We start from the raw sequence: 27,390 nt of genomic DNA on the forward strand, positions 1-27,390 counted from the left end.
TTACGACTTTCGTCAAAGTGCTAAACGAAAAGAAAATAGAGGTATAGTTTAATTATCCCACATAGATGATATTCTTTATTATCACTTCGATTAAAATATGGTCATTCAGAGATTACTAAATTCAAAACATTCGCGGTGGTGCTGTTCATCGATTTCATACCATAGATTGTCATAAGTATTTCTAAATATTTATTGCATTTAAAAAAAATAGCTCAAATAACATTATACTAAAACTGTCTTCTGAACAAAATTTCTACTATATAGAATTGCATGATTTCCCGAAATTTCAAATTTAGAAGAATTTTTCGTAAGTATAGGAATCTTAACGGTGTTCTACTGAAACTGTATTCGCAACACAAATATGTATACACGAATATGAAAATTTTTAAATAGCACCATTTGTGACAACTAGCGCCGCTTACCACGAAATTTCGACACAAAGGGATCCGTGGCAGATGCTCAAATATGTAAACCAATTACCGATTGGAAATAGTCTCTTAAAAATTGTAGATGGTGCTGCTATACATTTCTAACTCAATCGGTCCATTTGTTTAACAATTTGAGCATTTTCAAACATGGTAAAAATACATGCTCAATATTACTGAAAAGATAATTTTAGCAAGTCTGTATTTCCGTAAAAATTTGGTATCTCTTATGAGTTTAAATTCTGTGGCGCATTGTTGCGGTTAGTTTTGTATTACATAACATGTTGTCAACATAAGAAATGCAATATATAGAACTATAACATTTATTATATTTATATAGCTTCATTAATATAATGAATTAAACTGCTGCTCTGAGCAATTTAGAGTCTCTAGATAACTTCTGCTCTTCCAGTAAAGCTTGAACATTGCTTTCCCGCTGCTCCAAAAATGCTTTGTATTCTACAGGATCTAAGGAACGTACTACTTTAATGCCACAGCTTCGAGCTACTCCAATAAGCATCTTACAAATATCTTCCAAGGTCATTAATGCTAGGGGAGGATCCTGTGATTTAATAGCAGCAATTTCATATAAGTGTTTGAATGTTATTTTACCAGCTACTTCGCCTGAAACACATATATAACCATGAAATATCTTTAAAGGTACAATTTTTGTAATATTTACCTTTCACCATTTGTCCTCTCTCTATCCCAGCTGCTTGTTTCAAAAAATATACAGCTGGAGGATTGTGTATGACTAAGTCAAAGGAACCATCTGCTTTTACTTTGACTCTACATGGCAAAGGTATACCTTGTTTAAAGTCTTCTGTTCTTGTATTGAATTCCTTAATAAAATTTTGTACATTTATGTTTCTCTGAAAATGAAAATATTATTTTTATTATCTTTTTTACGTGTATTTAGTATCAATATGATAGTTCATTAACCTGTCCAAGCTGTGATCCAAGAGGTGGTTTGCTAGTTGCCAATCCTGCAGGAATATTCACCCGCAATATTGGAGAATGAATTACGTTTGATGCAGTCTTTTTCAGAACTCTCCCTTTCGTAAATGTCTTTGACATTTTTGTTAACTTTTACAAATCCTTTTCAAACAGTTCGACCTCTTCACAACAACTTTTCTCCTCACAGTAAAATCAATTTATTAGGTTGGTTAAACTTAATTACAATTGTCTCTCCATACAAGAGATTTTTCTTCTAATTCAAGAACCTTTTTATCCCCACCATTCTACTGCGTATCCATATCCGCACAGTTATTTCAAAAAGAGAACGGGAGATGACCAAGAGAGAAAGAACTCTTTACTTTGTTTGCGATCTCACTCTTTTCACGCATCCGTACACCTTGCGCTTACGTGAAACATGCTCACTTGCTATTCTCCCTCTTTTTCTTCGATTGTGGCGGCAGAACTGTCTCACCAGTTAATCACCAACCAATCAGAGCAAAAGAAATTTCTGTATTAATCCGGGCTAATGGATCAAGTTGCGGCCTGAAATTGGTCAGGAGTAGGGTACTGTATTTTTGTTGGTAATACTGTCAGCATTATAGCTTCACTTGCATACGTTCACATGACACAGAATGTAACATACGTAGTATACATAAAATAGAATACAGTTGTATGAATAAAAATATTATTAATGTAAGATAACATCTCTGATTCTCAGACGACAAGAGTAGTGTAGTTAATTAATTCGCTGACGAAAAGTTTAAAAAAAGACGTCAAAATGGGTAAACGTCAACATCAAAAGGATAAAATGTAAGATACCAAGAAGGTTATATTGTTTATTGTATGAGTTTTGGATCTTGAAAATGCTCTTGTTCCAAGTTACTTAGTTTTTAATATAACATTAAAAATTAAATTCGATTTTACTTTTAAACAATAAAATGATCACTTTTATTTGCTTTACAAAAATTATATATATGTATGTCTTTTTTCATCAATGTATTCTGATCCTTATAGGTATTTAACATACACAGAATGGTCCACATTATACGGTGGTAAAAAGGCAGGAACTTCTGAAGAAACAGAAGATACAACATTTCGTCGTTTACCTTATGATCATTGTTGCTTATCGTTACAACCCTTTCGTCATCCATACTGTGATCCTCAAGGGAATGTGTTCGAATTAGAGCCAATATTGCAATATCTGAAAAGATTCAAACACAATCCCATTACAGGAAAACCTTTGGATCCAAAGACATTGATCAAGTTAAACTTTGCTAAAAATGTAGATGGACAGTTTCATTGTCCAGTACTCTTCAAACTATTTACGAAACATTCACATATTGTTGCTATTAAAACAAGTGGAAATGTATTTTCGTATGAGGTTTGTATTAATGCAAAACCTGGTTCCAGATATTTAATTTCTTATCAGTATTTCTTTCTTAGGCAGTGGAACAATTAAATATAAAGACACGTAACTGGAAAGATTTAATAAATGATGAAGCTTTCACGAGGAAAGATATCATTACAATTCAGGACCCAAGTAATGCGACAAAATTTAATTTATCTACATTTCATCATATCAAAAATAACATAAAAGTAGAGGATGAAGGTAGTATTTTATGCTTTGTATGTTTGAATATATCTAGTTTTATTAATTTGAATATATGAAAAAGGATCGTATTCTTCTAGAAACTATAAAGGAACGAAATAATCCAAATGCAAAATTAAAGACTGTATCTATGGAAACAAAGGAAATATTGGCTGAATTGGATAGAGAATTTAAACAAACTGAAAACAAAAAAGAAATTTCCAAACCAAAAGCAGACAAATTTAATGCAGTATGTATTCTAATGTTATTGTTATGAATTGTAGTTTATTCATATATAAATACAGCTTTTTATGTACGTAGGCACATTACTCCACTGGAGCTGTTGCTGCTGGTTTTACATCAACTGTAATGCCAACAGAAACAACACATCAAGCAGCAATTATAGCAGAAGATTTAGTACGATACGAACGAATTAAAAAGAAAGGTAACTCAATATCTCTTCTATATTCTCTCTCCTTTGTCTGTTTAACTGTGCTACTTCTGCTATTAAAGGTTACGTGAGGTTACTCACGAATTTTGGTGCTTTAAATTTGGAACTTCACTGCGATCTTGTTCCGAAAACTTGCGAAAATATTATAAAACATTGCCAGAATGGTTATTATGATGGAACGAAATTTCATAGATCTATACGAAACTTTATGGTAAATCTGTCATGTTTGTTATTTAAAAATAAAACAGACAAGAATTTTAATACTAATTTGTTTAGATACAAGGAGGTGATCCTACTAATACTGGTAATGGAGGAACGTCCATTTGGGGAAAAAAATTTGAAGATGAGTTTAAACCAAATTTAGTTCACCAGGGAAGAGGAATTTTATCCATGGCAAATTCTGGCCCAAACACAAATGGATCGCAATTGTATAAATTTTGTAATATACGTCCGTACGTTTATGAAAATTGTCTTAAATCACATTATTTTAATTACAGTTTCATCACATTCCGATCGTGCAGGCACTTAGACCGCAAACATACTGTGTTTGGAAAAATAGTGGGTGGACTTGACACATTAAATGCTATTGAAAAGGTTGATGTAGATAACAAAGATAGACCCATAGAGGACATAATTATTCAGAAAGCTCAGGTTTTCGTTGATCCATTCCAAGAAGCGGACGAACAATTGGCTGCTGAACGCGCAGCTGAAGTTGAACGATTAGCTCAGGAAGCTGCAAAAAATAGTTCCTCAGATAAGAAGGAAAAGAATGAATTAAAAGTATATCGATCAGGTGTAGGAAAATATGTGAAAATGGATAAACCGGAAGACAAGTAATTAAATTCTCCTTATTTTAAAGAATATTCCCCTGGAATTACATGGTTCTTTCAGACGTACAATACATAGGCGCACATTCAGTCGAATCTCAAGTGACGGAAATCACTGTTTCACAGAGATTCGACTGTGTTTGAAATATTTTAAGACATTGTTAACTGTTTAATTTTATTTGTAGAGTAGAGAAGATGGCAGCCAGCATCGAACCTGTGGCGAAGAAGAAAAAGCTTGTAAAAAATTCGTTCAACGATTTTTCCTCTTGGTAGAACAATTAAAATTATTGGAATATTTCGTTCCGAATATAAAATATTTTTATCATTGTAAATCTGAAACATTAGGATGAATAAAGCATTATTTATATGATTCTGTTATTGTTGTGATTCTGTTGAGTGGGGGGAAGGGGGGAGTTTAGGTCGAGTGTATTCGGTCGACATATGTAAAGGTTAGACAAGATAACTGGAAATTGTGTTCAGAGGACCGGGTTCTCCATATTTGATGTTTGGTTTGCCCAACCCGGACAAGTTGGTTGGGCATACAGTTTTTTACGGATCTTTTCCACAGTACCGTGCCGAAATTGTTGAACTTTGTGTGTGATTTGTAAAACAGTGTATACGAAATTGACGTATATTAAGTATGGATGACTTAGGTGAGTAACTTTGAGATTAATCATACTTAATCGTAAGCTAACCTCAAATATGAATCTCTGAGACTGTCAAAATACCTACATATTGTAATTTTTATGCTGCAATATTATTTTATTTAGATTTTATCTCAATGCTTGTTTTTAAAAGTACAAAATGCGAATCGTTTTGTCTCAACTGAATATTTTTGTATATATATAACATGCAAATATTGATAAATTATCCAACAGATGTTTGCTTATCTTCAAGATGTTTACAATTATGTGAAGTGAAGCAGACAGCAATAATTAAGTTTTTAATTATGAGTACATGCATTTATTTCGGAAATATTTATTTCTATTAACAATTATATTTGTGTTTGGGTATTTTGCGTTTATTAAATAAATCAATATTGTATCGATTACGAAAAACAAACGAAAACATGTCAATGATAGGAAAACTTGCTTTATCTTAATTCCCATGGTGACGTCTACAATGCACCTTGTTGATTACGTATTCATCTATTTCTTGCGCCTCTCGGTTACCATAAGTTGCATGGAATTCATTTCTTACAAAACGTTAGTATTTAATCGGAAATAAATTAATTACTTTTCATAGAATAAATTTTCGAATAGTTATTTATCTACAGGAGGTAACAATTGCAAGTTATAAAATACTGATTATAACGTTAATGTTATTTATATCGATAAAAGTGCATGAACATTAACTGACTGAGCTTTTAAATTGGTTTCATTATTTAATGTTTACGATTCGAATACGGTTCAATATAGATTTAAACGAAAGATTAGAAGATAAAATTGGAATATACCTACGAATGCACGTGACGAGTTAACTCGTCTTCCTCTCAGGTAACAGATTAAGAATTAATGAGGCACGGTTCTGTGGGGATGGCACTCTGAACCGGAAAAGACTACTTCCAGAATCTGTGTGATATCGTAGACTAGTGTTATCCGAGTTGTTGTGTGCCAACGATTCTACGTATTTTTAGTGTATTCATAGAGGCGTTGTCCTCGTGTTTTTGGCGTCGCGGGGAGAGGATCGACGGTCCGCGATTGCGGGCGAGCGCCTGAAATACACTTGCACGTTTGAACTTCTCGTTTTCCCTTGGTCAAGCGCGGTCCATCACCATCACGGAACAGTCGATAGTATACGCCTCCATCGTTTCGACGTATCAACGCTAGAACTGCCGGTTTGCTCAAAACAAATCTATTTCTACAAATATTTATTGTAGAAACATTCCATTCGTTTGCGCATACCACGACTTACAACATGAACACTATAACTTTCTAAGATTCAAACCTCGCGTGCACTACCACACTGAAAGAATTCGTAATGATAAGACCATTTCATCTAACGCAAACGCCGCTAAAAAAATAATTGTAAATTTGTAAATCTTATTACAAGTACATAATTGTAACGATTGTTCGGTAGTTCTAGCGAGTCGTGTGTTAGTGGCTCTTAAAAAAGAAAGCTACCCTTTGCCTCATACATCCCTATTTAAATCGTGACAACAGGATCAAAGATCGGGTCCAAGTAATTACCGATGGATTATTTTTTCGCTAATGGAAGGCGGCGAGTGAAAATCCAGGTACTCGCGTGCTTGTAACGTGTAAAATTCGCAGTCGGCATTCAACAAGTGGTCGTTGGTTCGGTGTGCATCATCCCCGCCACCTATCGATCGTCTATACAGCTGGCTTGCTCGTGATAGACTGCAAAGAGAAGCATAGCCGCGGTAAAATTGCTGCATAATAGTATAATACGTACTATTGACAGGAGCGCTCGTCGTATTTCTGATACACGTGTGTGAGAAACATTGATGGATATCGGTGCGATAATTAAAAAGTGGTGCAACGATAATAATTACGAAAAAGCATGGCAATGGATAGAAGCATGTACGGAAAGGTAGACCCGGGCGCTATTTATCAGCCCTACAAAATCACCGTAAAAAAGGGATTGCCACCTGGATGTGAGTTTCTGATCAATTTACTTTTACATTCGCCGGCTCCGCCGTGCTTATTTTAACGTGTTCTTGTTTTCTAAATGGGGATGTAGGAAAGGAGTGGACGTTAGCGAATCATTCCTAATATACCCATGAATGCACGCGCACGTACGGCGATGGAAAAAAGTATTCATACGCTGTTACCTTATAGAAAGGTGAACTCCTACGAAATCATTTGCTTCAAATAACGTTTACTGTAGCGTGAAATTACTGACAATTGAAATTCATAGAGTACTATGTATGAATAGTCTCTACTCCCACTGTGCGTGCGACCTCTTTGCATATGAAATAAGAGTACCGGTCGGAAATATGAATTAGAAATTATTGTCGACGTGGTTCCTTTTTGTGTTACTAATTCAGCACGTTTTCTTGATAGATCCCGCAGTTGCGGAGCCGGGCGATAACGTGTCATAGTGGTCTTTTAAATTAAGCTCAATTGCCTGTCACGCAACTTCTCTTTTTTGTCGGTTCTCGACTCGCGTCAAAACATTTCAAAGCAGCCACATTAAGGGTTTTTGCCCGCTTACACGGATCAGTAGTGGTATTTCCACGTATAAACGCATTTATTTATAAAACTCTACATGTTTACGAACTTTTAATTATTTAATTTGTCGCGGATGGGATTAGGTTCAGTATCACGCGAATGTAACGGAGCCGTCGAATTACGTATGAGTGTTTACTCCATATGCATAAAATCTGCAGTCTAGTAATTATATATTCACTAATCGGTTTAGAAACGTAACCGAGTCCATTGAGACGATAACCTTTGATTCAAACACGGGTCATGGGTACTGGAACAGTTACTTAATCTGCTAATGCAGATTATGTACGTAGATCGTGAAATTTATAGTGCACTTGAACCGCTGTCAAAATTGTATTTCTGGCATATTTTCAAAGGTTCATGCGCAAGTTAGTTGCCTCAACGCGCTGACATTTCCGCGTCGCGTCATTAACCATTCCCAAAATCATTATAACCGTCTGGGAATTATTTTTAAGACACGAACTTGATTCCGTTCAAAGGGATGACTCACGGTGCATCAGTTCGCAAGATTTTTTTTCTACAGTACCTTTCACCTACGACGTGGGTTGCCTTGACACTAAACTTTCTGAAATAATTGTTCAAGTCATTATTTACCGACGATCTTTTTATGGAAATGCATGCTTCAAAGAATGTGCCCGATCTCTGTATCCATCGAATGAAATCGAATTGAAAATATATAGTGCATTGGTGCTGAGATCCGCGCCACCTCACGGATAATCATAACATTAAATTTAGTATAGAGATCTCTCTTATCCACGTGATGTCTCCTCTTTATCGACAAAGTTTATCATTTGTAAATGCTAACAAAGATGAGCACATTATTGTCACGATCCTTCGTTAAATGTAATTTGGACAATCATTATTTCTTTAGATCACATTCCCATGCCAAGGTATCCGAAAACTATAGTTGCGTAAACTAGTTTTTACTGTTTCCCATTAATCTGTCAGGTGAAAGGTTTGAAGTCTCGATATGTCTGTCTAAAAACGTCCTGTTTCTACTTAGACGTGCGGTTAAACATCATAAGGAAACCTTTACGTGCGGTGTTTCGTGTAAATCGTGTGCGGTTTTCCGTTCCGGGCAAAAGATTATAGTGATGGAATGACTTAAACTATTTCCACGCATTGAACATGACCGGTAAGTTTAGATATAGTTACATGGCGTGTAACGGGAAACTACAATGTAAGTACCACGCGTTTACCAAATTTGGTGTTTCGCGTCATTCTTTTCTACACGCACGCAACCGCGAGTGTTGAATCGTAAAATTCTTTCAGACGTCTGTGGGCGTCACGTAATTTGTAATGTGCATATTTAAAAAAAAATTCATGAAACAGTTTCCCGCTGACAGACTTGTCACGGATATTGCCGGCCGGGACAAGAGTGCAATAAGTGCATCTAGTTGTTTGAAGTTTATTTGCGTTTTTTTTCTCTATATACACTATTGTTCTCTACTATACAATTGAAGCAACACGTACTATAAATATACTGGAACTTTGTGGTACTGTTTATATGGAATCCCTGCTGAAAGCTTTTTTTGTGGACACGCGGAAGCTGCGCCTGTTTACAACGAATGCCATTAGAACGAAGATCATTCTGTGATCCAAGGTAAACACGCGTAGGCATTCCTTCTTCCTGGATCGCACCGTAATCGATCTACCCGCACCCATATTGGGCTGGACCTACGCATGATTGAACTGCCTACACATTTCCAAAGTAATTACTCGATTAGGTAAAACTGGACTTATATGTCTCTGCATCATATTCGGCGATAATATGTGGAGCAATAGTTTAGTACTGTATTATTACTATGAGTTGACACTAGCATTAGAAAGTAGTTTTTCTACGTTGGTAATCAGCCTATCGATCGGGTATGATGGTCTGACTAATTTTATAGATGAAGTTAACACATTGTTTACCGGCAATATTGTGTGTTAATCGAATTCTTCATTGGGAGATCCATGAACTGTGATACCATGAATGGTCATTGATAGCAGTTCTACACCAGGCTGTTATTTCCTATGACAGACAGATATATTTTTCTCCTGTCTCAAGAATCTCTATGTACGGTCAAAAAGTATTCTATCTCAAGCATGTCGTCTCAATACTTTTAGTAGTTCCAGCGTTGACAAGATTAGGTGTTTTCGTTTTATAGAAGTTCGTAATGCTGTCTTTGTCGCGCGAGTCGGCCGAGAAAACCGATGTAAGTCTCTAGTTGCGGTTATTTTTGGGGAGTTTGTCGTCGCGGTGAATATCTAGGTGAAAACGTTCGCTTATAACTATCGAGCGTAAACGAAGATGTGCGACGGAGACAGATATCGACAAGGTTGAGGAGGGGGAAAAGGAGGGAGGAGGAGATGAATTCACGTAACTCAGACACTATAGATGCACCCTAAGAAACAACACGTGCTGCCAGTTCTATCTGATCCTGCAGCACATCCGCGGCTTCTATCGATAATCTCATTATTCTTGATTCTCGCACGTGAGCAACCCTGTAATTTTCAGATCGTCGCGTGATTAAAGTACGGAGACATAGAGATACATTGTTAACTTCGTAATACATTATTTAATTTTTATTATCATGGCAACTGTCCCACAAAATTGATTACATATAAATATCATCTATTTTGTTTCGTGACAGAGATAAAGTTACTGGTAACGGTATATTTGTTATTTGATAATACAGCTTTGACCTTTTGCTATTAACGAATGTTTATTCGACAAGATTCTTTTAGTGATTTTTTTTCAAACGATCGTTCAAGGAAACATTTATTTTTGCATTCGTCCACGTCGCGGCAACACTTGCTCTGCCGTGGGTTCCGCATAATGTCCATAGTAAACATAATTGGCAACAGAGCGATGTTTATTTTTAACGGTTTTTCTTCGTTCAAATCGTACGCCCCTCCACGTGTTTATAATCTAAGGTTGTAGGGTCTCCGGAAATCAGTGCTCTGTGATTTCAAGACACGGATAGTCAAAAGCGACTGGCCTCGCTTCTCGTACATTGTAGATTTGTGAACTTGCAGCTCTGGTCGATCGGTATCGTTTCGTTCGTTCCGCGAGACTTTGATTTCACGCTGTTGAAAGCGTTGTAAGATGACCGACATTATGAGACCCGTGTCACCGATCACACCGGTTCGTTTGGCGACTATCCAGAAACATGCACGCTGGGAACAATATATTAGTAAGTAGCCGCACTCGAAGGGTTTATGCCTATTGGTTACACGAAAGCGTTGTTAAATGTATCGAACGCGAATTTTGTGTTCCAATAACCACTGGACTAACCTAATAACCACTGTTCACTCGGCAATACTTCAGAAGTTTTAATCTAACGTAATTTTCGCTGTCATCAACTTGCCTGGATGTTTGAGAATGTTTACGTGGGATAAGATATTGTTGCGAGCACCCGTTATATGGCCAGTGCCAACTTCGTTCCTTGTGGTGTTGAGGATAAAAGAAGGGGTAGCTGGCTGACAGTCTTCGGGAAAAACGAGAGTCGTGATCGATTTGTCATAACGAACAGTTTGACATTTATGAACGATTTGTAATATTTGTGTAATCCTGAATAAAGAATTGAGAATAGTCGGAGGAAGACCAAAGACGCGTGGCGCGGCGGAGCGCAACAATATTACATTACAAAAAGACTATATCAATTCTACCATTATTTTGTATTACGTCAATTGCGGTTTCGCGTGTCATATTCTTCATCATACGTATATCCTAGGCCAGCGGGAAGATTAAGTACGACTTGGAATTCTATCGTATAATTTATCGATCATGTTACAGCATACCAGACGGGCGCTTAACGCTTCAGAGATTTACAATGATGCTGCGTTGCGCGTACTACGCAATATTAATGTCCGAATCGACTGTATGATTCATAAGTATAAAATAGATTCGGGAAAGCTCCGGTAGGCGGTTTGCCAATGTTGTGTCTCATTCAAGCGGGCGCTACTATTCCTTCGATTTACCGTACGGATTCGATACACTGACATAAAATATGTAGTAAACACAATAAAATCGCACAATCTTTTATATAAAATCATCCATCTGCAATGGATTTATAAGTCATGAATCCCTCGCAAACCGATGAACAAGTGATACCCGTTTATTCGCGGTATAAGACACACGACCTACTTTATCGACCGAAAAACAGCTTATAAAAGGGAAGTTGCAACAGTGAGCCACCATTTTGAATTTATAACCTGTTAACCGATTGACATCTTGGCAACAAATACTCATAGAGTTTTTAAAGGATTCATTCCACGCGAATACAAATATGATTTTATCGATTGCAATTAAATGCGACGAGTTATTTCGGTTAATAGGTTAAACAAACACTGATCGAAGCGCTGTCGGTGCGAGTGCATTTCAATGTTGAAATCGTCGGTTCCACAGCTGCGATCTTTCCTCATCAACATACGGTACATTTGTGTCGAGGATATAATATTTCGTAATCGGGCAGGGTCGAAGACAGTTACGATGACCTTAGCTTCCGTAACTTTCGCAGAAGAATGTGATCTAGAGCGGTTCAGAGAACGCTTCCGATTCCGCGAAGAACCATGTGCACTTGCTCGATTCGGGACTACGGTGTGCACACAGGTTCTGACTTGCCGCTTCTTCGTACGAACAAGCCGACTATCTTACATTTTCGTCGTTGTGTTCCGAGAGATGGCAGTTAACTAGACGAAACAGTATCTTTATACTTCTTTTACGAAATAGTGCATATATTTAACACTATAATTACCGATAGCGATACTTGTGTTTATGTAAAGCAATTTGAAAGTCTAGCTCGGTAGCTCCAATGTTAATATAATCAATACTATTCGAACGAAAGCAAGCATACAGCAAATAATTTGAAAAAGTGTATAAAAAAGCCAATTTGGGCTGCGTCCAGCTAGCATGAACTATCCGGAACACTGTGCGGCGGTCGCGTTTCTACTTCCTTCGTTAAGATCATACTCCCTCCATGTTCTTTCTCCTTCTCCAGACCGATTCGCCTCCTCCAGGCATCTACGTTCTGGTCTCGAAGCCGGTCGCCTTACCGAGCAGCTTTATTGACAATCAGTACCGTTTCGCCGATCGGGGCACACACGTTCGCGCGCTAATCCTTTCCACATTCCATGTGGCACGTGACACTGCAGTGTCGGGTCCGTTGAGGGTTCCCATTGGGTCCTGTGCGCGCAGAAAACTCTGAAGGCTCGTCTTTCATCGGTGACAAATTTTTCGAGTACGCAGATGCGTCTAGAAGTTGTTCTTCGTCGATGGCAAGATTTTTGAACGCGTAAGCGCGTCGAATCGTCTCCGTTTGGTAAAGTGAGATAGACGGAGAAGTTATCGCGAACTCGGCGAGTAGGTGTGAAAGTCTTTTTATCGCCGATTCAGCGTCCTGCGGCTCCTATCTACAGAGGTGACGAATTATTTCCCCGTACGCGTTGAACAGGGAAAACTTTAGTTCCCCGTAGTAACTCGCCGCGAGTGTCACGGACTTAGTTTCAGCTCTGACCGGAAATCCGTCGCGGAGTCAGTGGGTGTGTCGTGGTTTGTTCATGATGGAGGAAACATGCGAGTCGCAGGCCCAAGTGGAGAGCCTCTACGAAGTGTACAACACCGAGAAGGCAGAGACGAATCTTTTCAGCCTCGGTAAATGATCCCAGACCTCTTTCGTTCGGTTGTCCGCGCAGCCAGGGCCACCTTTCGTGTTTACCTTGAAGCTTTACTTATCAAAGAGGACTCGCGTCATTGTTGTTCTTCCTTCGCTTCGAGCTATCAGAACGTGTGCATACCGCATATCCCCGATGCGCTTATGACACCGTTCGATTGTTACTGGATTCTGCAATGGAAACGACGACGTCACTGACAAATATAGAAAATACAAATGTTCGTGCGCGCGGTAGAGTTTGGGGAATCTTTGAATTTATACACTTATATTATAGGTTTTAGTGGAATCGCCGAATCGTGTGGTACTTGCGAAGGCGTAACACGGTTGCGCAAAAGATTACGTTTTGGTTCTCACTATTCAATTAGGAAGAATGTTAATTGTCGCTGGCGGTGCGATTATTGCAGTGTGTATAATTAGAAATTGAATTGAAACACCATGAAATACGAGGCAGTTCGCTTCGTGAAAAATCAATCGAAAAATGTATAGTAAATACATCTGTTTGTAGGCCTTGGAATATATTCGCACGTCTCAATTTTGTTCGATTATTAATCGATGATTGATGTCGCTGATTGCAGATGCGCTACTGGCAGACCTGCAGAACACAGTGTCGTCGGAGGGAAACCACGTCGGTAGCAATGCGACGCCAGGTTACGGATCATTGAACGGCGCTCGAACCGGCGCGTATAGATCTTACGACAATCGCACGTCCCCACTTCCGGCGCAATCGGTATGTAGAACATGTTTACGAGTCAATAAACCACCTAATCGCTAACAAACGTTAGCGAACAAGATTGACAATGATTTACTTTATTGTACCATAAATGGATTTACGATATTGCGTACACGGCTGTAATTTATGTGAGCTACGTCAGCAGCGACATAAAATTTGAATCGCGCGCCATTTCTGTTTGAATTTCGTGGCTGCTGAAAGCGTTACTGACGTCGCTTTCGAATATGTACTTCTTAAATTAGGAGGCTATACAATAAGTAATTCGTCTTCGGTGGTCAGCGGGTTAAAATTACCAGGCCATTGGTCATGAAATTTTAAGAGACTCACGACCGTTTGTTCAACAAGAGCCTGTACAAGTAAACGTTTGTCACTGTCTCGATTCTTCGTGCTCTGCCAAAATGTGACGAACGGGTCGATTTGTTTTAGTCAATATTTTAACATTGATATTATTATTTTTGGTCATTGCCGCACAATGTATTAACCGACGGTCGAATGAAACGGAAATCCGATGTGTCGTTTTATCGACGAATGTCCGTCGATGTCGCGGTTGTTCATAGTGAGGCGTCCGGGGATAGATGGCGAGGGTGACACTCGTTCGCGAATCGCGCGCTCCCCGATTCAAATTTGACCTTCGTTCGGTTCTCCATAACATCTCGAAATAGAGCGATCGGTCACATCATCGCGGAAATCGCAGGCATCTGCCAATGAAAATCGTCGCGGTCGATCTTTCTTCCGATCAGTCTCGCCACGTGCGACGTCGTTGAACCGACTTCCTCAAAACGTTCGTTAGATTATGAAAGCACCGATTTCAGACGAAATCACGAAAGTCAATTGGTGTACCGAGCCGTGCCGTGCAAAATAGATACATTCCAGTATGCGAGAGCCGATGACGCAAGCGATAGTTAAAATTAGCCTCGATATTGCCTCTAAAATTGACCGAACCTCCGGGCCCGGCCACAAAAACTTGGAGCGCGTAAAAATCGGCTGCGTGCGGCGACAAGTGGGCTCGGGTTACGCGCCAGCAAACTCTGGAACATGAATTCGTCGATTTATCGATTCGACTTTAACTGCCCGTGGCATCCAGAGCCTGTCCAATACGACTTTGCATTACACTAATTAATAAGCGATTCTTCAACCATGTTGCGCTCTTCTTCAATCGATCTTTCAGCTTTTTAGCCGCCCGTAGACTTTCATATTTTTCATTTTACAACTATTAAAATAACAAAAATGCTTCCATGGGAAACGATCTAATAAATTTCTTCTAATAAATCCGAAGATAATGTCATCTTTCAGGGTCAATTGCTTGTCTCTGCGTCAATCGATTTCGATAAAACTGTCACTATGCAGTATAAATTATCAAAATCTAAAATATGTATTGTTTGAATTTTCATTCTGCGCTTAGACAAAAAGATTGAAAAACATAGTTTTGAAATTTTTATTTTCCATCCCATGTAATTAGGTTTTCGGCAAAATGTTGTTTACATATTATTTAAATAGTAATAATACTAGTACTACTAATAGCATTAATAAACTATTCATTTCATCGCCTCGAGAAGAGATGAGATTCGTTTGGCGCAATTTGAAAAAAGTTATTTCTTTTTCAAAGGTATCGCGGGAAACGTCTCAAAGAGGCGTATACCAGAAATCTAGCGTTAGAGATTGCAGGAAATCTAAATAAAGCCGGTCTTGTAATTGTTGTAGATTAAATCATTTCAGTTACTTTGAAGCCCGAATGAGCGAAGGTCTAAAAGTGTCCAAGCATCGCCAACTGTGCAACAGTCGGGAACGGTCTGTTGTTCACGGTTTAATTGCGAGCCTTATCGCGGCTCCTTACATTGAATTCTTCAATGGTCCCGAACGGAATTGACCGATCACCAAAAATATTTTCGCAACGATAAACAGTCTAGCATAAGCAAGCGAGAATTTGGCTCGTCTCGGAAGGACTCGGTCGCGTTAATAATATCTTTTTAGTTGTTCCCAAACTGAGAGAAACAGTGGCGAGAGAACAAAACGCGAATCGCCCCGCGGAATATGGAAAACGGAGGAATGATAGGCGCAAGGCGAATAAAAATACGCACGTGAAATGTTTCAGCTGGGGGATGCCGGGTCTCGGCACTCTCACCTATTGCATTATCGATCTCACCTCCGTGGAACACCTGTTACGTTCCCCCGCCGTGGTATCGACTCTTTGCGTCCGCGTGTGCATCTATTATTCAGGTTTTCGACGTGCTCGGCTCGGCCAGAAAATTTCCCAGTTCGCGTGGAACTGCATATTCCCGAGCCAACTGCACAGTTGCGAATTGCCAAAACCGATACTTACTATAAAATACAACTTCATCCGAAAGTTAATTGCTTCGATTCTCCTTGCCCAATGCCACGGCTCCATCGGAGCGGACCCTGGTTGCGCAAGAACCACTCTAATGCGACATATTCGAACATTCATCCAACTAAATTGACTCGATATTAATTTTAGAGTATACGGAAGAGTATGCACCCACCGCAGAGTTTTTCTTGGAAAAAATAACCAAGCTTTCGAGTGAATTCGTTTTCGTTTTGTAAAGTATTGTTTCGCGAAGTCATACTGATGTTCTTAACTGAAGAACGATTATTTATGTCAATGGACAAGTTAAAAAATGACAACGATGCTAGTAAATACTAATTAAATATTAAATCAATATTAATGACTAGAGCGCAGATTTTTTATGCAAAATCAAAATTGTCTGTTTTGATTGCAGGAAATAGAAACTAAATAGGAAGTTCTTTCTTTGATAATTTGAATATAAGAATTAATTTTTTAAATTATTGTATTATCTTATATTAGAACTAGTTATTTTTCCACAGATGCATAAAAACCACAGTCTATAATTCAAGCTTTGGACTGGTACATTAGCACCGAATTCTGTCGTCAATCGGCGACCAATACACTTCGTTAGATCACGATTAATTAGATCTAATTCGGTTAGACCAATCCGGCACAACGGCCGGGGTCATTGCATCGATCATCGTTGCGCTACGCCTGCTCGTTTTTCCTCGTGAATCATTTAACCGGGTGGCTTAACCCCTAGTGAGACGGGTCGATGATGTTCATCGAGGCCACGTTTTAATACTTTTGATTATAAGAATACTCGTTCTTGCTATTTTACGGATCTTCGGCATTTGAAAATTTGTGTTTCCAATCGCTATTGTAATTTTTTTTTTCGTTGCGAATTTATTTCTCAAAGGCCTGCGTCGATTTTAGAACGACTAATAGACGATCCAGAAATTCACGATTTCTTATTTCGGATGATCTAGTTTTGTACAGCAGGTGGCGTCCTGTGAGATCAAAAGCTTCGCAGTGATTGACTGTATCTTCTGTCTTCTTCATCTTTTTCGCGAAGAATATTACTATAACTTCGCAACAGGGTAGTTTAAACAATGAAAGAAACAATTTTTTTTCATGAAAAATTCCTTAGGCGTAGAAATATTTCAAGACCAAAGAATATTAAAATAAATTAATCTTCATCATATTGCTTGGAACACTTTTATGCTTTTTATAGATAGTGAGAGTACTAGCCCCGCTCAATATTTTTTCACTGCAATTCTTGTTGAGGTAATACTTTTGAAAACCACTGTATTTTATGTTAGTTCACGGTGGTTGTGAAAAATTTTGTTACATTTTCAGAAAAGCTCTGTGCAAGAATAAATCTGTTACTAATTCTGAAGCTCGAGCCATGTATTTTCGCCGTTCAAAAATATTTTCGCACGCAATAGTGCACAGTGGTCTGGAAATTCGCTTTCTGTCGCTTAAATTATTTTATCGTTGTTCCAAGGTTTAAGTTCATAGTATTAGTGGGTCATTGAATTCGCCTTGGTACCAGTTATAATGTAACGATGTCGAAGATATACATGTATTAATATTACAAAATCGAAACGACATTGATTATTTGCAACAAAAATTTTGTTCCTGAAATTCGATATATTAGCATTTGTAAAAAACTGAATACTGAAGGACTTTTGTTACCACATCATCGGAAATGTGTGAAAGATCGATGGAAGTTTCAGTCTAACCGCGGTCGCATTGGGACTATACTATACCTTCAGAGATGTACATGTTGTTGGTCTTACCTTTCACAAAAAATAAATCTGTAAGCTAGTATTATTAAACATTTTCTTAAAACTCTCTGTAAAGATAATGCTGTGCTTAATTTTATATATTCTTCGTACATTGATTAAAATATATTATTATGTCACCACTAAATAACTAAAGCATCCGCTCGCACATATGCAGATATAGCACAAATACATTTCAGCATTGTGTAAAAAATAATTGAACTGCTTAATTGCAATTGTAATTTCATAGCTTTGTACCTGAAATCCTATATCTGCCCGAGAAGTCTAAAAATAGAGTCTTTGTTATAAATCATCGCTTTCCAGACCGCTGTGCAGTGGTTGGGAAACCGCAACGGGAAATTTTCGAAGCCGCTGCCCGCACTAAATTACCGATCACCCCCTCGGCTTCGCATTGATTGAAATTTGTGTAAACAGTGTGTCGGGGTCTACTTATCCCACGTCGAATGTCTTTTCGAAGATGCCTGGAGCTTCGTCTTATAAATAGCTTTTATTGCGCCCACGCGGTCACGTTCGGTTCTGCCAAAAGTCGTGAGACGAACAAGTAAAAAAACAAGAGAACAGAATCGCGTAAAAATTGGAAAGAGAGCCAAGAGGAGATCTCGGAATCCGTGGAAATGAGAGACTTCCGGTAGGAATTATCGCGGTAATAACGAGCCGTGTCGACGCCGGCGATTTATGCGTGTCGCTGCTGCTCGCCGGCCAGGATAATGGTTTCTACGGTCCGAGAAGTATTCTTGGCGTAAATCATCGAACGTGCGACGTTCGGGCCTCGTCGATCTCGGACATCTCGCCAAGGTTTCGTCGCGATCGTCTCGATCTTGTCGTGTCATGATCGACGTCTTCAACGTCCGGGTACACTCGAAAAGAACTCGGACGAGCGCCATCGAAGGTCGGGATCATCCGCGCTTTCCCTTCGATTCGAATTTAGCACAACGCGAAACGGTTGCGTACGAGCCCGAGCCGTGTTACCGCGCGTTTTCAAAGACGTTGCACAAACTGTGCACAATGCATCGATTCATTGGCCATGCACGCGCACGTTGCGACTACTAGAACAGAGCGTAACAGGATAGAGCGGCTCTAAGACCTTTCTTTCGCCAGAAACTCGGTTAAAGAAGTTCATGCTGAGACCCTTGATAGACGGTGGACAGATTTAATTAATGAACTCCGGAAGTACGAGCTCCCAGGAATTTTTCGGACAAGAAGCTTGCTTTGCATTGGAACTACCGCGCCCTAAACGTGACCAACGTATATTTTATAACAATGACAAGATTTTATTTATTTAAACTTCCTACGATTTTTCATATAACATATGCTTGAATGAAGAAGTTCTTCTAAAAGTTTCTGACAAAAACATTTTTATAGCAGCATGATGTATAGCAGATGTAGGAAAATATCGAAAATCAGTCATTTCAACTGGTTTGGTAGCTCTATTGTTAATAGTGCAGGTGGTTTGCGATACACCGTGCATCCTGGTCGCTTTCTACATTATTTATTAATCCTGAACTTCCGCGCATTTGTTGAACTTCGATCATACTCTTGATGTACACTTTTGCACTGGTCACGCACACCATCTCATTCTTTTTTATCAAGTTACCTGTACGAGTTGTTTTAGATTGAACTATTTTTTGGATAATAGAGAATCAGAGGATCTGCATCAAAGTTCTATTGTATTTTTAATTATACGGTGGGGGACAAAATTTTAATTCTTTTATCGTCCCAATCAATTGCAATTTTCAAAAACAATTTTTCAGCCATTGTCTGGCGAACTAATCCTTCTATAATTTAAAAAAAAAATCAAATCGTTTAGTCCACTCTACGAATACTTTTGTCCTCCACGGTGGGCAACAATCACTGCATAATTACAGAAAATTCAAAATGCCTAAATTCGTAAAAAGCGTGCAGGAGTATCGATGACCACGCGACCAATTGAGGCTTGAACTTCCGTTTTGAATTTTCAAAATCGCTTTGGTCTCGCGTTCTGAAAGGTAGAGCTCTGTGTCTTCGGTGAATCTGAGATTTATGGGTTCCGCGAATGTAATGGATGTTTATTTTTTGATCGGAGCAAACTTGAAGAGTCGAACGGCTGGTTGCGAGACCCGATATTCGAGGAAGCGCTGGTCCGGGAGATTGTAACCAGGCGTCCGCAGGACTCTGTGCTACCGCGACATGTTCCTATGGTTATTTTTGGAACGACAACTCATCGAGCAACCTAGTTTCCATCGGGATGTATCGTGCAGCCTTCCGATCGCGAAAAAAAAGCGATTTTAACGACATTGCCTCGAGGTCGCCCGGGTATACCTGGAGGGACTTCCAGTGCCTAGAGCTCTAGGGAGATTCTAGCTTAGAGTCTTCCTCTTCCTGCTGCTGCTCTATGTCTCGGTACCTGGGACTCGGCGAGGTCCGTCACGAAAGCAATGTCCTTCGTCGGTTTCCACCCGGGTTGGACCGCGGTTCCAACGTGGAGGTTTTGCAACAAACGTGAAAATCCGTCGGCCACCGTTTCTATTAAAAGTGCATGACGCCCTGTCCTCCGCGCGCTCGTCCTCCCAATTGATAATGTATTTACAAAACGGCGTGCACGGCATCCAGTGACATCATGCTTTGAAATAATATGCTTCTACGGAACTTGGCAAACACTGGACGGCTTTTCTTTTCCATCGAGCCAACGACGACAAAAGAGTTTTCTCTCCGTCGTCTACCGCCTCCGATTACTAATGCGAATATCGGACAGCATTCGACCCTTAGGATAAAAGTCAAAAATCGTGTGATCTAAAAAAATCTCGTGCCTCGAAATATTAAATACAGTTTTTTTTTCACAGAACATACCAATTTGGTGTTAGTAGTTCAACTTGACGTATAGTAATAGAAATCAATGCATTTTCTTCGATCTAGTCTTTAATATGTCGAATTCAATAGTATAAAACACTTAAAACGAATAAATAATTTTAGACATATAACGATATATTTTTTAGCAAATATATTCTAAAAAAGCAAATTGATTTTATTTGTTCGAATTCTTCGTACTTATATGATAACAAGCTGGAATAAAAAGTTATTATAATAAGATACTCTTTATTCTATAAATAAATGGGAATGATTTAACCTCTTTTTAATACAACGAGGTTGTTTTGTAGTTATCCATTTTAGCCAAAATTTCCCTATAGTGAATGCACTATTCTTGCCCAGGAGGGTCTACGACCAACTGCATAATTATTGCTCGTGCAAGGTTCTTACAAAGTTGAGATTTTTTGCGACTGCGACAATGATCGAGTCATTCGAAAAATGATGAACATCGTTAACGAATTACAGCCGACCTATCAGAACCGGGAGGCCATCGAGGAGACAATCGGGAAAAGCAGCGCCGGAGGGAAGATGCCCTCGTTGAACAACAACCTATCGGAGCTGGACACTCTGCTCCAAGACCTCAGCAATGCTCATTACAACTCGCATTATCAAGAAAGAGGTCAGCATCCTATTTTCGCGACTGGTTTAGCAACACTGATTCACCGTGTAGCTACGATCGTCTCGTTCCCTCTGAACAGTATAACCGTCGAAAATCTTTTAGCCTTTTCACACTGTACAATTTATCACATGTAAGAAAATGCGTTTGGACCAATCGAATATTGATGATCGCAGAGAACCGCGTTTCCTCCGGCGGAATGAACGGAGACTCTAGTCCGATGCTTCGATCTCCGAGCAGCATGTCCGCTTCGAGGCCAACCGTGGACTCTTTGCTCGAGGAGCTAAGCACCGCGGTGCCCAATGGGTGAGAGAGTTTGGCTTCAACGTGTCCTGAAGTTGATTTATTCCATGGTTACCAGTCAAAATTAATGGCTATATTCTGAACAGAGATTACCCTTCCGACGGAAGAGTGAAAGTTACCATTCAGGAGACGTCCACCGAGATTCAACCTGTCTACGAAGGCTACCCTTCGAGACAGGGCTCGTTAAATCGGTCCGAGGCGCAGAGAGGATACACGAATGGCCATACTGCCAGCAACGCTACCAAGGAGCTCGATGATCTCATGGCTTCCTTGTCCGATTTCAAGGTACAGTAAAAAAGACATTCAAGGCTAGTTGTTAGACCCAAGTCACAAGGGATTTAAAACCCATTTTTCAATATTTTAAAAAATAATCATAATGACGAATATAAGAGAAGTATTAGACTCCCTCTAACTTTAATAAAACTTCCACAGAATATAGGACTTTGACATACATTCTGCTGCCATTCATACTGAAGGAATGAAAGTGCCTCCACAACTTATACGTCATTAATTTGGTTTTTATGCTGACATTCATTACGCTATTGACAAACATTTGAAAAACGTGTCGTGTTTAAAAAATATATTGTATATAGCTCCGACATTGAATTCTATTTTCGCTGGCCAAATATGAATGACAGTCCCTGAAACAAATGCGTTTGACAATATACATGAGTTCAGCGAAATCGAAGAGGGGGCATTCGGGTGGAGCCTCCCCCTCTGGTACTCATTCTCGGGTGCAACTTGATTTTTCTATTGGCGATTACGCGATTCGTGGTGCCGGTTAATTGGATGCGGGTGCAATAAGCTTTTGTAGTGTTTGCTTACTATTAAAAGTCACTACAGAATGAGAAAACAGCCCGCGTGAAAACTACTCCTGCCCATTCTTGGCTCCCTAGGTTACCAAAATAGCTTCCATTCCACCATCTACCACCAGTCGCGGCCGTCATAGTCTGCTCCTCCTCCTCTCCTTCGGCGTGTCTCCTTTTCCTCGCCTCCGACGATTTTCCGTGGTCCCCCGAAGAAGGGGAGCAAAGGGAGGGAAAATATAGAAGGTGGGGGTTAATACTGATCCACGAAATCTCTCAAAGCTTGAAAGCCAGTCTGCAAGCTCGCCTGTGCCAATCGACATCGGTCGACTCGCGACTCCCCTTCGAGACACTTCGTTTATTGGTACCTTGACACTTTCCCTTGGACCACCCCTGTACTAACCCCCGAACCTCTTCGAGTTTCCATCCCATCCGCTTGGAATGTATTTTAAAACAGTCCCGGACACTTGAACTGTAATCACAAGCTGTTGTACGTTTGCAGATCAATAGTGGATCCCATCAGCATCAGACGGTAACCGAATCCCCGTACGCGAAGCCGAACAAAGCCACCAAGAGCTCGCAGAGTCCGCTGCCACCCGAGGGCACGCAGACCAGGATCCACATCACCGAGACCCACACCACCCATCACTACCAGCAGCAACACGGAGAGCCTTATCCCCCGCAGCCGGCTGCTCAACACAAACAGAACCAGTTGGATTCTATGCTAGGAAATCTTCAGGCAGACATGAGTCGTCAAGGTGTCAACACCACTCAGAAGGGATGCTGCAGCGCCTGCGAGAAGCCGATTGTGGGACAAGTAAATAGGAACCGTCGGCAGTTCATTTGCCAAGTGTCAAATCGAGTTCTGCTCAGAAAGTTAACACTGAATCTGTTTTCAGGTGATCACTGCCCTAGGGAAAACGTGGCATCCGGAGCACTTCACTTGCACCCATTGCAATCAAGAGCTGGGCACGAGGAACTTCTTCGAGAGGGAAGGTCAACCGTACTGCGAGTCCGACTACCATAATCTCTTCTCGCCCCGTTGCGCTTACTGCAACGGCCCAATTCTGGACGTAAGACCCCTTGGTAGCTAGGGCCGCATTCACTAGAAATTGGAACAATTGCAACTGGAGCAAAGCTAACTGAAATAAACTTATTCACGAAAAATATAAATGCGGCCCTCCCGATGGCTGTTCTCTCGAACCAGTGGGTCTCATATACCCAAAAACTATTTTCAGAAATGCGTGACTGCTCTGGAGAAGACCTGGCACACGGAACATTTCTTCTGTGCCCAGTGTGGCAAGCAATTTGGGGAGGAAGGTTTCCACGAGCGAGACGGGAAACCATACTGCAGGGAAGACTATTTCGACATGTTCGCGCCTAAGTGCGGCGGCTGCAACCGCGCCATCATGGAGAATTATATTTCCGCGTTGAACAGTCAGTGGCATCCTGACTGCTTTGTCTGCAGGGTAGGTTTACCTGATTAAAGAATCACTGATCTAGATATTTACTTTTCATTACAGCCTCAGTGTTTCATGCTGGATTATGAACATATGGATACCGCACGGTCCCACAACCAGACATCGTTGGCCTTTATCGTTGAGGATTTTCAGTGTAATCTGTGTCTTTTTAGAAAGATCACTCCAGCATTGAATTATCGCAATGTCTGGTTACCAAGCTATCGAAACAAGCAAACCCCTCATATTATCAATTTGTAGCCTGTTGAAAGTTGGAGCAATGTTTCTAAGAGACCAGATTTGCATACGAAAGCCACGACGGTAAGGACACACGTGGGCACCGCAGACTCATGTCCTGTGAAAATTGCAGGATTGCAAGAAACCGGTGTCCGGAAAGTCGTTTTACGCCATGGAGGGCAAACCCGTTTGCCCGAAGTGCGTGGGCGTTGACGACGAGGAGGAAGAGGAGGAGGAGGAAGCATAAGCGAGCTCCCTGTCGCAGAATGCTTCCGTTTCTTATGTGAAATGCCCTTTTGTTCCCCCTGCTCCCATGGTGCTATGTCGTCAGACTCCACGAATGCGGAGTCTGACATGTGTCCCCACCTTACATTCTCAACAGGTGTTTAGGCGATTCAACAGAGGAATGCAGCGACGAAGCATCGTTGTCGTCCATTCCGCCTCGAAATTTCTCATTGATTGCATACGTCGACACAAACACACACGCACACGGAAAAACCTGTACAGCACACATATACACGAACGCGCGTAACAGTTAGTTAGGGCATCGTTAAGGTTCTATAGTATTTTTCTGTCAGCGGGATTTAATCAGATACATTATACATTGTTAACGAGGTTCAGATTCTATATATTTTTTTCTAGTCGTAGACGATCAATGTTAATTAATATGCGAAATCGCGGGAGCTATGATAGCAGTTTCTAGTATTGTATGACAAATAAAAATAAACTAAAAAGAACAAAAAAAAAAAGAAAAAAACAAAAACACACAACACAAAAGAGTTGCACTGGTTAGGCTGCCGTTTCCGCCACGTGTCTTCTGCTCGGAGGAAGGTACGGCAGGACGCATGCCTCTCCTGTTATTTTATAGTTATTTTATTGTTATGGGTGTTCGAAATCACTTGGAAATGCTATCATAGCACCTACGCAGATTTTGCGGGGTGACAGAGTTAGAGCAAGATCGCTTTAGCGCGAGATATTTATAATTTATGTGAGGGCATAAGCTGTACACAACCCGTGTGCGTATTGATCGTGACGTAGCGTTAGACCGGTGGTCATTTTCTTGCGGAACCATTGATCACGCGAACGAAACAATGTTTATCTTTCATTGTTCATTTTCATTGTCACGTTCAATGACTCCTTTATATTTACGCATTTTTGGGTTCACCCACGCATTTTTGTTTTAAATTTATAGGACTGCAGACAAAAGTTTCAAGGAGGTTCATTCTTTGATCATGAAGGCCTACCATACTGTGAGACACACTATCATGCCAAGAGAGGGTCCTTGTGCGCAGGATGCCACAAACCAATTACAGGTTTCTTCATTAATACTATTGTCCAGCAATTTTTTATGCTCCAACAAATTGTGCTGTTTCTTGGAGTACAAAATGTGTTCGACAATGTACAATTTCAGTCTGCTAACCGGCAATGGCGAGTTAATCTGTTACGTCAATCCACAATCTTTCTTTCCCGTTTTTATAATGAACGATCCGCGAGCAGAAAATTAGCCGGGTGACAGACTAACATCCTTGCCGGCCCGAACATCAGAGCGTTTATAAACATTATTGTTTTAGGTCGTTGCATAACAGCGATGTTCCGGAAGTTCCATCCGCAGCACTTTGTTTGCGCGTTCTGCCTGAAACAATTGAACAAAGGTACCTTCAAAGAACAAAACGACAAGCCCTACTGCCATGGATGTTTCGACAAGTTATTTGGCTAGGACTCATTAGAAAAGTATTCATAATTGTAACATAATGGATAACAAGACAAAACCAGCGGACTGTTTCGCTTGGTACTATGTTTATAATGTTACGAACTGCCGTATGCGAACGTGTTCACGCGCATAAAGAAAATGCAAATCGCTTTAGTCGTTTTAAGGAACCATACATGTACTTCGCGAATATCGCTTGTCGCCGCGGCACGAGACAGTCCGCTGAGATTCGATTGCGAACAGCGACGTTCGACATGGTGCAGCAATGCAGTTAACATAAACACGTATCGTTCGTTCGTTCTTACCGCGAACGATAAGGTATTAAGGTATTCACAGTCACTGTTATACTTCCATTGTCCTTAATAAGGGCACGTTGCTAATATTTTTAGGAGCATTTTATATCAGGTACTTTACATTGACCGTATTGTCTAAGAATTAATAAAGGGTGCTAATTAGTAGCTTGTTTTTACTAATAACGTGTCCGTTGAATATCGGGTTGCCGGTTAATACGTTTAATTGACTCCATGATTTTTTAATGAGTGGTCTATACTCGAAAAGGAATAAGATGATTAATTTGTGAGTGCGAAAGGGAGATAGAAAAATATGACATTGAAATTAGTTTCTCATGAATTGTTCTAGTTTGTCTTTTCTAAAATATGGTAGCCTTAGTTAAATAATGCATTGAGATGAAATAGCTGTATTAGGAATCAGGATGGTCGATAACTGCAACTCATTCGTTGAACGCAACACACTTTTATGTAACATACAGGGAGTTCCAATACTCGGTGTACAATTAATAGCGGGACATCTGGTATATTTCCGCTATTGCGAATTACGACATACTTCTAACAGTCAATATCTCCAGTTATTGCGTCAAGATAATCAAAAGTAAAAACTCTCGGTTGGCAGATAAGAAAGGAACACAAAGTTTCTGTCTTTAGATTTGTTTATTCGACATACTGTTGCACAGCAGTACACCACTTGTTACCTCGCTAGTAAACATCTAATAAATATTATTATATATATACATTAACAATCGATTGTTAAGATAAACGTGTTTTCAAAATTTCTGTGACGACTCGTCAAACTGGGTGTTCATGTCTTTTACAAAAGAAACTAAATGATTAGCGATACATATAGAAAAATAAATATGTAATCGTACGTACGTTCGATAGTACGGACCGGCTACGTATTTTAGAATGTGTTCTATATCGTGTTACAAATATAATGCTATTATGGTTTTTTACCGTAGAAAAAACGAGATATATATATATATATAGATCTATATATATAATACGTATACAAATCTCAAATACAAATTGTCAATTAAAAAACGAAACAGATATTCTTGTCATCCGTAAGCTCCACTTTAAGTTGTATCACAGACTGAGCAAAGACGATCCAGCGTTCGCCGTCTTCTTAATGCGCCGAAAGTGTCAGGCCAACGTAGGGAATAGCTCGGAAAAACTTTCGTGCCATAGATCCG

At 39.8% G+C, this 27,390-nt stretch overlaps 3 protein-coding genes across 8 annotated transcripts; 2 read left to right on the top strand and 1 right to left on the bottom strand.

Annotated features, from left to right (window-relative positions):
- Positions 1-734: 734 nt before the first annotated feature.
- Mrpl11 (mitochondrial ribosomal protein L11) lies at positions 735-1,685 on the bottom strand. Its single transcript, XM_078178269.1, has 3 exons — positions 1,368-1,685; positions 1,108-1,297; positions 735-1,049 (listed from the first exon to the last, which is right to left on the bottom strand). The coding sequence occupies exons 1-3, from the start codon at positions 1,500-1,502 to the stop codon at positions 784-786; spliced, it is 591 nt and encodes a 196-aa protein (XP_078034395.1). The 5' UTR covers positions 1,503-1,685; the 3' UTR covers positions 735-783.
- Positions 1,686-2,008: 323 nt separating this feature from the next.
- On the top strand, positions 2,009-4,621 carry LOC144469425 (RING-type E3 ubiquitin-protein ligase PPIL2). The gene is made up of 9 exons (XM_078179678.1): positions 2,009-2,192; positions 2,397-2,763; positions 2,826-2,991; positions 3,072-3,220; positions 3,292-3,415; positions 3,484-3,632; positions 3,698-3,849; positions 3,919-4,254; positions 4,434-4,621. Exons 1-9 carry the CDS (start codon positions 2,161-2,163, stop codon positions 4,519-4,521), a joined length of 1,563 nt encoding a protein of 520 aa, XP_078035804.1. The 5' UTR covers positions 2,009-2,160; the 3' UTR covers positions 4,522-4,621.
- A 128-nt stretch (positions 4,622-4,749) lies between these two features.
- Positions 4,750-27,358, top strand: Pax (paxillin). 6 transcript variants are annotated; one of them, XM_078179675.1, is made up of 10 exons: positions 4,750-4,901; positions 13,669-13,820; positions 21,243-21,396; positions 21,570-21,699; positions 21,783-21,981; positions 23,005-23,319; positions 23,402-23,575; positions 23,741-23,971; positions 25,389-25,509; positions 25,768-27,358. In XM_078179675.1, exons 1-10 carry the CDS (start codon positions 4,889-4,891, stop codon positions 25,911-25,913), a joined length of 1,635 nt encoding a protein of 544 aa, XP_078035801.1. In that variant the 5' UTR covers positions 4,750-4,888; the 3' UTR covers positions 25,914-27,358. The 6 variants fall into 6 exon arrangements, with proteins under 6 accessions (XP_078035801.1, XP_078035799.1, XP_078035802.1 ...); XM_078179673.1 differs by lacking the exon at positions 4,750-4,901 and adding an exon at positions 6,484-6,862; XM_078179676.1 differs by lacking the exon at positions 4,750-4,901 and adding an exon at positions 8,550-8,571.
- The last annotated feature ends 32 nt before the right edge of the window (positions 27,359-27,390 follow it).

This window comes from Augochlora pura, chromosome 4 (assembly GCF_028453695.1).
Source record: "Augochlora pura isolate Apur16 chromosome 4, APUR_v2.2.1, whole genome shotgun sequence".
Classification (NCBI taxonomy): Eukaryota; Metazoa; Arthropoda; class Insecta; order Hymenoptera; family Halictidae; genus Augochlora; species Augochlora pura.

Excerpts from the sequence above, each read along its gene's own strand:
- Mrpl11 (XM_078178269.1), bottom strand. The coding sequence starts at position 1,502 with ATGTCAAAGACATTTACGAAAGGGAGAGTTCTGAAAAAGACTGCATCA. Across the intron at positions 1,298-1,367 it reads TTGGATCACAGCTTGGACAG|AGAAACATAAATGTACAAAA; the intron begins GTTAATGAACTA and ends TTTCATTTTCAG. Across the intron at positions 1,050-1,107 it reads GAGAGGACAAATGGTGAAAG|GCGAAGTAGCTGGTAAAATA; the intron begins GTAAATATTACA and ends TATGTGTTTCAG.
- LOC144469425 (XM_078179678.1), top strand. The coding sequence starts at position 2,161 with ATGGGTAAACGTCAACATCAAAAGGATAAAAT. Across the intron at positions 3,221-3,291 it reads AAGCAGACAAATTTAATGCA|GCACATTACTCCACTGGAGC; the intron begins GTATGTATTCTA and ends TTATGTACGTAG. Across the intron at positions 4,255-4,433 it reads ATGGATAAACCGGAAGACAA|AGTAGAGAAGATGGCAGCCA; the intron begins GTAATTAAATTC and ends TTTTATTTGTAG.
- Pax (XM_078179673.1), top strand. The coding sequence starts at position 6,769 with ATGGCAATGGATAGAAGCATGTACGGAAAGGTAGACCCGGGCGCTATT. Across the intron at positions 21,397-21,569 it reads CTCGCATTATCAAGAAAGAG|AGAACCGCGTTTCCTCCGGC; the intron begins GTCAGCATCCTA and ends TGATGATCGCAG. Across the intron at positions 23,320-23,401 it reads AGAAGCCGATTGTGGGACAA|GTGATCACTGCCCTAGGGAA; the intron begins GTAAATAGGAAC and ends ATCTGTTTTCAG.